The 12,971-nt window shown below is 54.2% G+C and overlaps 1 protein-coding gene across 2 annotated transcripts in view; it reads left to right on the top strand.

Annotated features, from left to right (window-relative positions):
• Positions 1–12,971, top strand: part of HSPA12A (heat shock protein family A (Hsp70) member 12A) — a 158,190-nt gene that overhangs the window by 133,353 nt on the left and 11,866 nt on the right. For both annotated transcript variants that reach the window (XM_046027315.1, XM_046027316.1), the window contains 2 exons: positions 3,369–3,485; positions 10,946–11,117. In XM_046027315.1, coding sequence (XP_045883271.1) covers positions 3,369–3,485; positions 10,946–11,117 — 289 coding nt within the window. The remainder of the gene's footprint in view (positions 1–3,368; positions 3,486–10,945; positions 11,118–12,971) is intronic.

Below are 12,971 nucleotides of genomic sequence, written 5' to 3'. Positions count from 1 at the left end.
GGAAACAGACGTGAGAACGTAATCCTGCTTTCATCCGTTCACGCACCTGCTGCTCCTTCTTTTTTGAGTACTTTTTGTGTACCCGATCCTGGACAGGTTCTGGCGGCATTGTAGTAAACAGAATATGAAGGAGTATGTAGTCGTGTAGTCAGCGGATTGGTGTTGTGAGGGGGTCACTGTGGGTGTTCAAGGTTTGGTGAAGGCAGAGGTTCTGCCCAACGGGCGGCAAGCAGGGAAGGCTCCCCGGAGAAGGTGTATGGGGGCCCCTCAGCGGCAGCAGCTGGAACGGTGCGTGTTTCGGGCTGGTGGAATGGCGCAAGAACGCAGGGGAAAAAAAACACAGCAGACAGCTCTGGAAAGCAAACAGTCTGGGATGAGAGAAGGGCAAGGCTGCGGGGTCCAGTGGGAACAGCAAGCTTGGGTCGAGATCGTGCAAAGCCTCGAAGGCCAAGCTAACGAACTACTTGGGTCATGGGGAGCCATCCAAGGATTTCTAATAACGGAATACCATGGCCGCAGAGAGAGCATTTGAGGGAGGGAGACCGCAGCATCCCCACGGCCTGCAGGGTGGAGGAAAGCCCTATGGAAACAGTGGACTCAGGTCCTGAAGCAGGTGCGTCTGAGGGCTCTGAGACTCGGAGAGAGGGGAGTCATGCGGGGAACGTGAAAACCAAGAAGAAAGAGGCGGCCAGGGCGGAGGGAAGAAGTAGATTCTGGGAAATAATTCTTCCACCAGAAGAGGGGAGAGGATAGAAGGAAGGAGTAGGAGGGAGACGAAGGTAGTGAGGAGGGCCTCATCGTCCCGGGCGGCAGCAAAGGGGACCAGGAGGTACGGAGATGTGGACCTCTGTCGGCCAGTAGAGCAGGATCTCAGAGGGATGGGTTCGGCGCCCGGTAGACCAGACAGCCAGTGTAGGACCATCTGCCTACAGTGCCTGTGGCCACCCGGAGACAGGTGAGGGAGCAAGGGAGGCCGATGACTCGGGGCCCTTTGGATTAGGAGGAGGAGACCTGGGGACCTGGGGAAAATTTAGGACCCGAGAAAGTTGTGACATTGGCTTGTGCTTCTGGTTGATCAAGGGGGAAAGAGTGAACAGCCCATCTCAGAAGGCAGGGGGAGAGACGGAGGGGGCAGAGGTCCCGCAGGGGTGCAGGAGGGCGTGTGGTTTCGAACATGTCAGCTCAGCTGAAAACTGCAGGAACCTGCTCGCACTTTCTCCCAGCAGGGAACATGCTATAAAGAAATTCCACGAAGGAGGAGATTTGTAGGAGCCGGGAGGGCAGGCTGGTGTTTTAAGGACACACGGATTCAGAGAAGGAGACAGTTGCACGTTGCACCAGGATGAACGAGACAGAGTGTCTACCGAAGCAGCGTATCTCGGGCATCACAGGTGTGAAGCAGGCTCGATGTTCACGAAGGAGAGCAAGTGAAAAGTGCAACCTGATGGGAAGTTTAAGCAATGGCAGAGGGTCCTTTCCCTTCTAAGCTGGACTAAATCCACTGGCAAACAAAGAGCTTATTTATTTATTTATTTATTTTAAAGATTTTATTTATTTATTTGATGGACAGGGATCACAAGTAGACAGGAGGCAGGCAGAGAGAGAGGAGGAAGCAGCCTCCCTGCTGAGCAGAGAGCCCGATGTGGGGCTCGAACCCAGGACCCTGAGATCACGACCTGAGCCGAAGGCAGAGGCTTAACCCACTGAGCCACCCAGGTGCTCCCAAACAGCTTATTTAAGCAACCTTCCCAATGGCCAGGGAAGCCCACCATTCACCTTTTGAGCCGTTTCCTGTTTAAAGAATTTAAAATAGCCGGGATGGCACTTGGCGGCACTCTTAGAACCTTCCCAACAAGTGTTACCACTCCCCTGCCTTTAAAGCCCAATGCAGACCGGCAAGGAAGTAAAACACGATTAAAGACAAAACAAAACCCACTGTTTCCGTCAGGCGCAGAGATGTTTTTAAAAGCATGTTTTGGAAAAAAAATTTACTAGACTTACTAAACACTGCTGAGCTGTGGGCTTAAAAAAATGTTCACGTGGTCGATTTTATATTATGGGTTACTGTCACAATTAGAAATGAAAAAAAAAATTTAAAGGGCAAAAAAAAAAAAGTTTACTGACTGATCATACAGGAAGTTAATTCCGCGACACGGTGGCTCCAACCCAAGGTATCTACAGAAACAGAGGAGATGAGATACCTATCAGAAGAAACAAATCGCCAGCCTATTAATCTTCTGAAACCTGTCCCCAGGACCGACTCAGACGCAGACACGTGTTGGTGCGAGTTCAGATTTGATTTCAGATTTGTGTGGTGCATGTGGCAATCGGAGGGGAGGGGTTGGAAGGAACAAGCTTTATCAGCGGCCTTCTCTGAGTGAGCTTCTCCTATGTGTTCTCAATATCCCCAGAAACACAGAGCATTAGTTCTATTCTCCCCATTTTACAGATGGGAATGCTGAGTCTGAGAACTATTCTAGAGTCATATCTTGTCTGCATGGACTTGGAGTGAACCTCTGGTGCTTCTGCCCATCCCCGTTATCCGTGTGGTTCCCACTGATGTGGTTTAACTTGAACCAAAAGCTAAGAGCGGCATGGTTCTTGCTTAGTCGTTCGTATCCCTCCCATCCTGCAAGGAGGACTCCTCTGAGGTGCTGGCCTTGCCATAAGGCAGAGGACAGGGACAACTCTGACAACAACTGCCACCAGGGGTTATGCAGAGCTGTGGGCCAGGCCCTGTTCTACATACAAACCACATGTGACAATTTAGTGAAGACCTTGGTCTTGAGAGTTAAGGTATCCCTGGGCCTGGTCCAGATCTCGGCTCCATCACTCTGTCGCTGTGCAGCCGTCAGAAGGTACTGCGCGTAGCTGGGACTCGGGTTCCCACCTGTAGGACAGGTGCGCCGTCATCATCCCTTCCCAGTGGGATCCTGGGGCTAGTAGAGATGAGGTTTGCTAAGTGCTGGACGAGGTGGTCACAGAGTAAGCTCCCAGGAAACGTAGCTCTCGGAAAATTACCCCCCCGCCAACAACAGTGTGAGCTAGGTATTACTATCCCCATTGTGCGGATGAGGAAACTGAGGCCTGCGAGCCTATCATGTATCCTGTCACATGACTCAGAAGTAGCCAAAGGCCTGTGACCTGCTTGCCTCCTGCCTGCAGTCACGTTCAGTGAGTGAAAGGAGTAGAGCTCCCTGCTTGCGGAATATTCGGGAAGCAGACCCTTGCTCCCTGACCCTGGTAAGTTCAGCAGGCTGTAGGGTAGATGGCCCAAGAGTTCATGGCCAGGAGGCCTGGAATTCCCCGTGAAGCTGTAGGAGGACCAGCTGTGTCCACTTGACCTGCTGCATTTCCCTTGGCTATAGGAGCTGAGTGACCAGGCGGGGTCGGAGTTCGAGAACTCTGATGTCAGATGGGTCATCACGGTGCCTGCCATTTGGAAACAGCCTGCCAAGCAGTTCATGAGACAAGCTTCCTATCAGGTGAGTGAGGGGATGGGGCAGGTGGCAGCCCAGGATGCCCATGGGGGTGACTGTCTCCTCACTCAGGTGCCCCCAGCCCTCATAGGCCTCCCTGGGAGGCAGTGAGGGGTCTCCCGTGGGCCAGGGGACATGAAACCTTCCTCTTGGGAGAGGAGAGGGGCTCTGGCCCACAGGAGTTGGGCCCACAGGGGTTGGGCCGGGCTCGATTTTCTTTCTGGCCTTATGTATTCTATCCTGTAGATTCCCCAGGGCTAGGATTTCAAACTGGGGTACAGAGACATTTCTCCATGGGTGAACGGAACCTCAGGAAAAGGCTTGGGCAATAATCATGTTTGAAGAAGAAAGGGATAAAGAGAAAGCCGATGAACTTGCACCAAGCACGTCAGCTTGGTGTGGAGGTTCAGATCCGCACATGCACAGCTGGGACAGGAGGGGATCGGCTGGTCTGTACGTTTCACCTCGTGAGCAACACGGGAGCACACACGGTCGGGGCAGCGAGGTCACCAGACCTGCGTGGTGCAGACACCTGGAGGGGGGCAGTGGCATGGCCGAGGAGTGTCAGTCAGCGTGGCGCCATGGACAGAACATTCTAGTGCCAATGGCCAGCCCATTCCTCCTGGGTGCTGAGGGCATCCCTGATACCGTGAACCCTCATGGGTGCCAAGCCTCACACTGTCCGCAGGCCACACGTGCCACAACGGGGCTTCCCCGGGGGGTTGACTTCATGGCAAGAATGGCCGGCTGTGCTGACCTGCTGTGCTGACCCCCGGGTCCAAGCTGGCTCCTGCTGTACTTAATCCTCCGGGCTAATGAAAGCCCACCCTGGGGCCTGGGACCACTCCGTGCAATGAGAGTCAGTTTCCAGAGCCTTCACCCTGAGCTGGGCTGCAGCACGTCACCAATGTAATAGATGTTCCCTTGCGCCCTCCCCACCCCACTCCCAGGGAACATGTCTCTGATGTTGAGTTTGTAGCCATAGGTATAAATTTCCTTTCAAAACACCCACCGGAGCAACCCTGAGCACCGAATGCAGCAAAATGGCCTTGGGTACCTTGGTGTCATGAATTGTACTCACCGCTTGGAGCTTCACTCCAGGTGACAGGCAGAGTTCCAGAGAGAGCCGTGTCCCTGCCCACCGCCCGCCTCCTCCTCCCTACTTCCCCTTCTTCCCTTCCCTGCCGCAGGCTCTCCTCTGCACTCCCCTTCAGCGTGAGAATCTGGCTCAGTCGAGTATCTGCCAAAAATAGATTTGTTTTTATAGGGATGAAGGAAGAGGGCACGTTCCAGAAAGAGGTAACTTCTTTAAAAAAGGAAAAAACCCCAAAGTAGTTCCACTGTCCGCAGAAGCCTGGGGCACCCTGGAGCTTGTCCACAGTGTCGGCCTTCAGGCAGCACCCCAAGACAGGACGCCGGGACATGGCTGTCTACGAAGACACGGCCAGTATTCTGAGTCTGCCCAGGAAGGAGACTCAGGATTCATGGCTTTCACTCTCGTTTTCCCACAGGAAAACTACAGCAACAAACATGTGACCCGGAAAAGGGTCAGTTCTTATTTTTAGCCTGAAACAGAAGGAGGTGCAGGGACTGGGAGATTTGTCAGGGCTGCTGGAACCTGGGCGGGCTCTTCCAAGGACTGCCTCTTGGAGCCGTGGGGCCTGGTGGGGAGGCACCTCATACTTCGGGTGAGGAGGAAACCATGCAGATGGGGGTGTGTGCCCTCCAGGGTTTGGCAAAACCAAAATGGCACCTTCGAGAGGTGAATGTAACCAGCATTTATGGACGTGGGGACTTCTCTTTCTGAACCCCAGAGATGACTCTGCAGACTGGCCCATCCTTCAGATGCTGGGCAACTTCTGATGGGTGCAGACTTTGTGCAGCTTAATTTTTGGCTCTTTGTAATTCTGATTTGATACTTGTGTCCACTTTAGTCACCGAATGGCTTTCAAGATGGCAGGGGCCATTCAGTTATTCTTTGTTTACTCATCCATTTATTCATACTCATTCATTAGTCATACTTGTACTCATGTGTACTCATTCATTCATTTATTCCCTAACAAACCCATACCGGGAGACTTCTGGGCGCTGGGACATGGATGGTGCTGGATTCATATCCTGTGTAACCCAGTGTAACCCGTGCAAGTCTCAGGTTGTTCAGAGCTGAGTGGTTCACTGCAGCCTTTTGTACTTCGGGAAGAGGGGCAGAGGGAGTTATGGGGCACAACTACTTTTCCAACTAGTCTGTGGCATCTTTTAGCTTGTCCTCTGGAAGAGTCCCCATGACAAAATGGAAATGAAGCACGGCCAAAATTAGTGTCTCTCCAATTCTCTCTCCTCATCCTCCATTTAATTATACAGAAGAGAAGTATGTACCTCTGATAGTTAATTTTATGTGTCAACTTGACTGGGCCAAGGGGTACTGATATATCTGGTGAAACATCACTCCAAGTGTTTGCTGTGAGGGTATTTTTGAATGAGATTAACATTTAAATTGACCGACTAAATAAAGCAGATTGCCCTCCCTAAGGTAGGTGGGCCTCATCCAATCAGTTGAGGGCCTGACTAGAACAAAAGGCTGAAACTCCCTAGAATAAGAGGAAATTTCTCCTGCCTGCCTGCCTCTAAACTGGAACATTGTTTTTCTCCTCCCTTTGGCCTCAAACGGAAACATTAGCTCTTCCTGGGTCTTGAGGCTGCCGGCGTGGGAATGATACCATTAACTCTCATGGTTCCCCAGCTTGCCAACTGTAGATCTTGGGACTTGTCAGTCTCCATAATGGTGTGAACCAATTCTTTATAGTAGATCTCTTTCTGTGTTTGCATATGTCTTACTGGTTCTGTCTCTCTGGAAAATGCTAATGCAGAACCTGAGCAAAAAACCATAGTTCTTGGGTCAGCCAGCTTCTGAGATCTAAGGATACCCACCATCCCTTGCCCCCAAAGTGCCGCCCGTCAACCTGGCTTCAGGAGGAAGAACTGGAAGGATGAGGTAGGGCGGAACTCCATCAGGGTAGCTGGGAAACTGGTCACATCTCCCCTGCTTGCATGCAGGAAATGGAGTCCTTTCTTCAGGCACATTGGCAGCCCCATGAGCCCGAGTGCATGGCACAGTCAGATGGGGGCTGAGCTTTGTTCCTCCACTGGCCTGGTGGGGTTGGGGAAGAGGCCTGGATGCAGAGCAAGAGATGAGGCTCTGGGTGGCATCTCAGAAGAAGCAGGCCTGGAGGGGATGGTTCTGGGGCCTCCACTCAGAAGTCTCAGATTTAGTGCTGGGGTTGGCGGGGGCCGCGGAGCACTTTACGGGTACAGTTTTATCTGTGAAACTCCAAAAACTCCTCTTGTGTCAAATCCTTGTTGCAAAAGTAGGTTCAATCTCTGTTTTATAATTCAGTGCCTCAGGACCCCCGTTAGACCCTCTAGGAACATTCATTGAACAGATCATAGCAGGAAGAACAGCTGATCCTCTTCTGAAGCCTTCAGGAAAGACCTAGAATGGGAGACAGTTCCAACTGAGTCTCGAGGGATAGTCATAGTGGACGGTAAATAGTCTAGTTGATTTCTAGAGGCATTTTGGCAAAAACGTGTAACCCTCGTGGGTTCTGGAAACCTGTCAAATAAAAGACATTCCCTTACATAGGATGATCTCACTTAACATGGAGTTACACTTTGCACTGCAGTGGAAAGGAATCACATCGGAGGGAAAAAAAACAGCCACAGGGGAAGGTTGTCATTCAGCGTTTTGGAGACAAGGGCCAGGACATCACAGAAGGAAGGCTGGCTGGAGGGATGGGGGATTCATTCTCTCCGCAGCTGCCGCCGAGCACCCACTGTGTGCTGCCCTCGGAAAGTGTAGCGTCTTGCAGGAGAGGCTCGGTGCGTCTGCATGATCTGGAGTTGGAGAAAGAATAGGCTAAGTGCTCGGCCGGCGGGGTCCAGTGGACAGAGAGCTTGCGTGGAACAGCAGCTGCGAGGTTACAGCTTCAGAGGCAGAATTCGCCGAAGCAGTCAGCGCTCCCCTGCGCTGGTGGACTCAGGCCTGATCCCGGGTTTCCTGACAACTGCCAGGCTGTGGGCTTCTGCAAGTGTTTATGCAGGAAGAAAGCCTACCTTTCCAGGCACTGGGCCCTTCTGCCCAGAGATAAAGACATCTGAGTTTTTGAGCGTCTGGCAGATTCTTTTGCATTTCCTCCTGCTCTTGGAGTCCAAAAGCAGCTCTGGGACCCGTCCTAGGGAGCGGGAACCTGGCAGAGCCTGCCGCCTCCTCTTGCCTCAACGCTTCGGCTCTCCACCGTGGCCTCCGTGGGAGTGCTGTTGGGACATGGCCCCTCACCCTCTCTGAGGAGCAGGATGGGGGCTGGTTCAAGCAGAGGAGTGTGGTTACTTTGTCCTGGGCCTCTCACGGATCTTAACCCCCAACCCCCTACCCCTGCTGGTTCGAAATCCTCTGCACTTCCATTTCCCATCTGCATCCTCTCCGGGGTACCACGAGGAACCCTCCGTGGAAACAGGTCAAAGCTTTTGCTGTGGGGCTGAGGCCAACCTGGCTGTGGGGGGACAGATGTAAGGCCTCCCTGGAGGGGTGTGGCCATGCTGTTTGGGGCATTCTGGGGCAGCCTGTGTGTCTTTCATGTCTTGAGGGTGTGGGAGCCTCCCGGGGGGAAGCTGGATTGTGTAAGTCACATACCGGGGACCCTCGGGCACCTCAAGTTGTATAACTGTGCTCCATGCTCTTTGCTTCTCTGGACTTCTAGATTTGGTTTTCTGTATGAATACTTCACAGCTGCTTTTGGTCTTTATTTTTTTAAGATTTATTTATTTGAGAGAGAGAGAGAGGGGAGGAGGAGCAGAGAGGGGGAAAGAGAATCTCAAACAGACTCCCTGCTGAGCACAGAGCCTGATGCGGGTCTCGATCTCACCACCCTGAGACATGACCTGGGCTGAAACCAAGAGTCAGACACAACGGACGGAGCCACCCCAGAGCCCTGATCCGGCATGTCTGCCTCAGAGTGGCTGCTCACCGTCTCAGGGAAGGTGTGGGGAGGGATGAAGGCAGTTATTTTTTTCTTCTTTTACCCTCCCCTCCCCCACAGATCCAGGCCCCCCGGTGCTCTTCCTGGCCATGAGGAGGGAGACTGCCTGGCGGGTGGACATCCCACGGGGACACAGGGCAGTAGTGAGCCTTCTCCTCCCTTCCCACCGGCCCCAGGCACGGCCCTGGCGCTCTGCTCTCCTCGCCCCTCCTCCCAGGCCATTTTCCCTTCGGAGCTTCGGAAGAACCATCGTAAACGTGTCGGCCTGGTGGTTTCTTGGCAGCTGGTTTTCCCTTCTTCCTCACCCCGCTTTCTGGAAAATGGACCTGTTAGCTTCTGTTCTGGGAGGCCCACAAAGGTGGAAAAGTCAGTCTTGGAGAGCAGGTCCTTTAGAGGGGGGCTCCTTTCGGTTTTATTTTGGATTTCTTCTGGGATCCTGGGGCTTAAGGCTCAGAAGTTTCATTTTGCCTGGTGACACTTAGGCCTGTAAGCCTTGTTCCCTGTCACTGGACGCTGCAGCCTCCAGCTGTCTCTGTGCCAAGGATGTCCAACGTGACCCTTTGGGAGGCCGGGGGAGGGGGACTTTGAGTCCCTGGGGTCGGGAGTACTGGGAGATCTTGTTGTGCATCTGGGTCAGGGGCCTGTTCGTGGGCAGCAGGCCGTCTTCCACGCGGGGACCAAACGGGTGGGCAGAGATGCTGCCGTGTGGTTGGCTAACAGCAGAGGGCGCAGAGCAGTAAGGAGGCAGTTTTCCTGCGGACCGTGTGGACTTCGTAGAGTCGGTGTTCCAGAAGGGCTTCCACTTGTGAGGCATCAGCTCTCGGCAGCAGGGAGAGAGAGCTAAGTCACCTGCCTGCCAGTGGTTTCTCATTAAGACACAGTAAACTGGTTCAACTGGGGCATGGTCGTTGCAGAAAATTGACTGCATGCACTTAGAGGCCGTGTACCGTCTGTGCTGTCCCGGTAACTGGGTACAGAGATCCTATCTTGAAACCAGCGGAAGGAGGATCCTTAGAGACACTCCGGGAGTTTCACCCAAGTCGAAAGGCCCGGGTCCCACCCTGGTAGCTGGAGTCAGCGAGAGCAGGAGAACCAAGAACCAGTTAAAGAGCTGGTCTGCGGGGTTCAAGACTGGGTCTGGACTCGCTCAGCCACATACACTTGCCACATACATGCACTGGAACCCAAGACTGTCTGATTTCAGCCCTGAGAGCCCAGGTCCCAGGAAACCCGCGACCGGTGATCACCTTACTTCTCTGAGCCTGGCTTTCTTTCTTCATAAAGTGAAGGAGTTGAATAAAAGGCCAAGAAGGGCCTTTGCATTTCTAATACTCTAACCTGAACCCCCTCCCTTCCTTGTCCAATAACAGAACCTTCTAAGCCCCTTCCATCTGTGACTCTAGGCTGGCTCCTCCTGGGCAGAGGTCACCGTGCATGTGTGACATTAGGCAGACGGTTCACCCCCGATCTACAAGCTGAGTCCACTACCCCTTGTAGAATCGAGCCTCCTCCAAAGTGGGTGAGGTGCGAGGGCAGCGCCCTGAGGTTCCTGAGGGAACAGCAACAGAGACAGCAAACACAGTGGTGAAGGACACACAGCACGTCTCTGTCCCGTCATGCTGGCGACCCGGAAACCCTTGGGGCTTGAATGGCTTCAGCGAGTGAGGCCTCGTGCTTCAGTTCAAGGCCATGGGAGGTGGGCAGGGACCTGGCAAAGGCCACGCCAGGCTCGTGTCTCCGAATGCCCTCTGTGGGGTGGTCCTGGAGTGTCCTGGCTGGCTCCAGTCACAGGGGCTGTGATTGGAACAAGCCAGATGTCAGAGCAGAAGCATGTCTGCCATTAAAGGGGTAACAGCTTTGAGTAAAAGAACTGCCAGCTGCCTTCTGACCCATATTCTAGAAACTGTGAGACTGTGATTCCAGGAGGGCTTTCTCCCAGAGCCCCAGGGCCCTCCTTAGTGTGCTGGAGGCACATTGGATTCCCAGACAGCCGAAGCCGATGCTTGTGTAGCTGAGGTCCAGCGACGGCCCATTTGCTTTGCAGGCCACCAAAGATGGGGTCTGCCCTTAGACCCTTTGACCCATTGTAACCAGAAACAGACCACCTGCCTTCCGTCCTCTGATAGTTTTCAGAGTTCGGGGCATCTCCCCCTTCATGCTGCTCAGTTCTGGTCCCAGGAAGTCCCAAATGGAAGAGGCCCAGGGCCCAGAGAGCCCTGCGTTTCCCAAAGGCACCCATACATTTTCTTTGGTCCTTCCACCATGTTTGGGGACCCAGGCTGGGGTCCAGCACCCCGTCACCCCTGAGTGTAAGCCCTGCTGGGGTCAGTGCAGGGAATTTCCCAAACAGACCCTGAGTGTCCCTTCCTGTAGGGCATCAGTCAGCCCAAGGTGTGTGAGTGTCCTCAGAGTGGTCCCGCCTCTGTCTTCCAGGCAGGTCTGGCCTCCCCGGAGAACGCGGAGCAGCTCATCATCGCCTTGGAGCCCGAGGCGGCCTCCATCTACTGCCGGAAGCTGCGGCTGCACCAGATGATCGAGCTGAGCAGCAAGGCCGCGGTCAACGGGTACAGCTCCGGCGACACAGTGGGAGCTGGGTTTGCACAGGGTACCTCTGCTCTCTCTCTCCCCTCCCGGCTCGCTCCCCTCCCGCCCCTGCATGGTTCTCGGCCCTGATTACCCAAAGCCCTTAGCACTGTAACGAAGGATCAAGATGCTCCTGGAGAGGTCAGCTTTAAGCACCTCTGTCCTCGGCCCCCTGACCTGGCCTCCCCGGGGCCCCTCGGAAGCTCCACGGTAGTTCCCCAACGTCCTCACCTGTGCCTCGGGCAGGGGGAGGGTGCTTCTCTCTAAGCACCTGGGGGTGGCCACCGAGAGCAGCTCTTGGCCTTACATTGTACTAGGCTCTTAATTTTTCGTGTTTATTAACTGATCCTTAATTGAATCCCACTTTGCCCGTTATTAAGTCCTCCATTAAGACTGTTGATTTACTGCTGACTCACTCATTAGGGCCGCTTCGTGTATGGTGAGCTCATTCTGGGTCCTAGCCACGAACCTGGCACAGTTTGAAACACACATGATCAGGGCTGAGTCTTCCTGACCTGGCTGATGCTCATTTAGCTGTGGGAGAGCTACCGCCTGGGGGGCTGGGATGGGAACTTTTCCGCTTTAATATTTACCTGTGTGCAAGCTGGTCACAGCGTTGGTCCTCAGCTCTGACACCCTAGGTCAGGGACAGAGCCACCAGCGTGATTGAGCACAGACGCTAAGGGGAGTGCTGCGGCTGCTGTTCCCAGAGGAGGGCCTCAGGGCCGACAGCCACCCGTCCCATGCCCGCCCCATGCCGGAAGGCACAGAGGAGAAGGAGAGGGGGAGAGCGTTAGGGAGAACTGCCGCCCCCTGCCCCCCCCCCCCCCCGCAACCTCCCAGCCTGGGTCCAAGTTTTCCTTGGTCCCCACACCCTAAGCCTTTTCTACTCCGCCCACGGCGCGGGGCCCTGGCTCCCCCTACGCAAGGCCCTGCAACCTCTCCTCCAGAATTCTCCTCTTCCTCTCGGCCTGGTCACTCTGCTGCCCCAGGCTGCGGGGGGAGTGGGGGAGGGGTGTGTGTGTGTAAATTCTAGCACCTGTGGCCAATGGGAGCCGCTGCCCTTCCACTGAGGGCGTGATTTGCCTTTTTTACTTTTGGCTGTGCTTGGTCTCCCCCGAAGCAGGCAGAGGCTAGCCTTCCAGCTAACTAAATCAAAGGTATTAACATTTTAAATACTCATGATGACATTTATTTAAATTTTCTTCAACATTTTAATCGGAAAAGAGACCCAGGACTGACTGGGCTTTCCTACCTTGCATGTGAGCTGTTACTGGTTCTCTCTCTCTCTCTCTCTCTCTCTCTCTCTCACACACACACACACACACACACACACACACACACACGCACTGAGGTTGGAATTAACCAATCGCAGCGCAGCTCTTCTTCATACGTCCTAAGTATAACACTCACATTTGAAAGGGAAACTGTTTTCGAAAGCTAGCCTTCCCCGAGAGCTCAGGGTGGGGGTTCCTTTCCTTTAACTTATCCCGTCCGTTCGCACGCTGCTCCGCATCTGTGTCCTGTGCCTTGTGGAATTTGCTCTGGTCTTGTGCTCAGAAGGTCTCTTGGGTTTTTGAAATGCTCGCACTGCTGGCCGCCACCCCTCAGAGGGGCAGAGAAGTAGGGGTTCCGGCTCAGCCTTGGCTTGTAGTTACGGCCCGTCTCCCGGAAGGAGGGGGAGCTGCCTGGGGAGGCCTGGCAGAGCCCCTAACCAGGAGTTCCCTGGACGGCATTGGGGCCCCGAGTGCCTCCTCCTCGCCGTTCTCTGCCCTCTGCTGCTTCTCCATGATGGACGCCCAGTGGCTACTACTGAGGGGACCCGGGCTGGCCCTCTGCCCCCAGCACCACGGGGTTGCTCTCCACATTGCTCTGC

This window comes from Meles meles, chromosome 13 (assembly GCF_922984935.1).
Source record: "Meles meles chromosome 13, mMelMel3.1 paternal haplotype, whole genome shotgun sequence".
Lineage (NCBI taxonomy): Eukaryota > Metazoa > Chordata > Mammalia > Carnivora > Mustelidae > Meles > Meles meles.
This window is presented reverse-complemented; position numbering and strand designations above follow the sequence as displayed.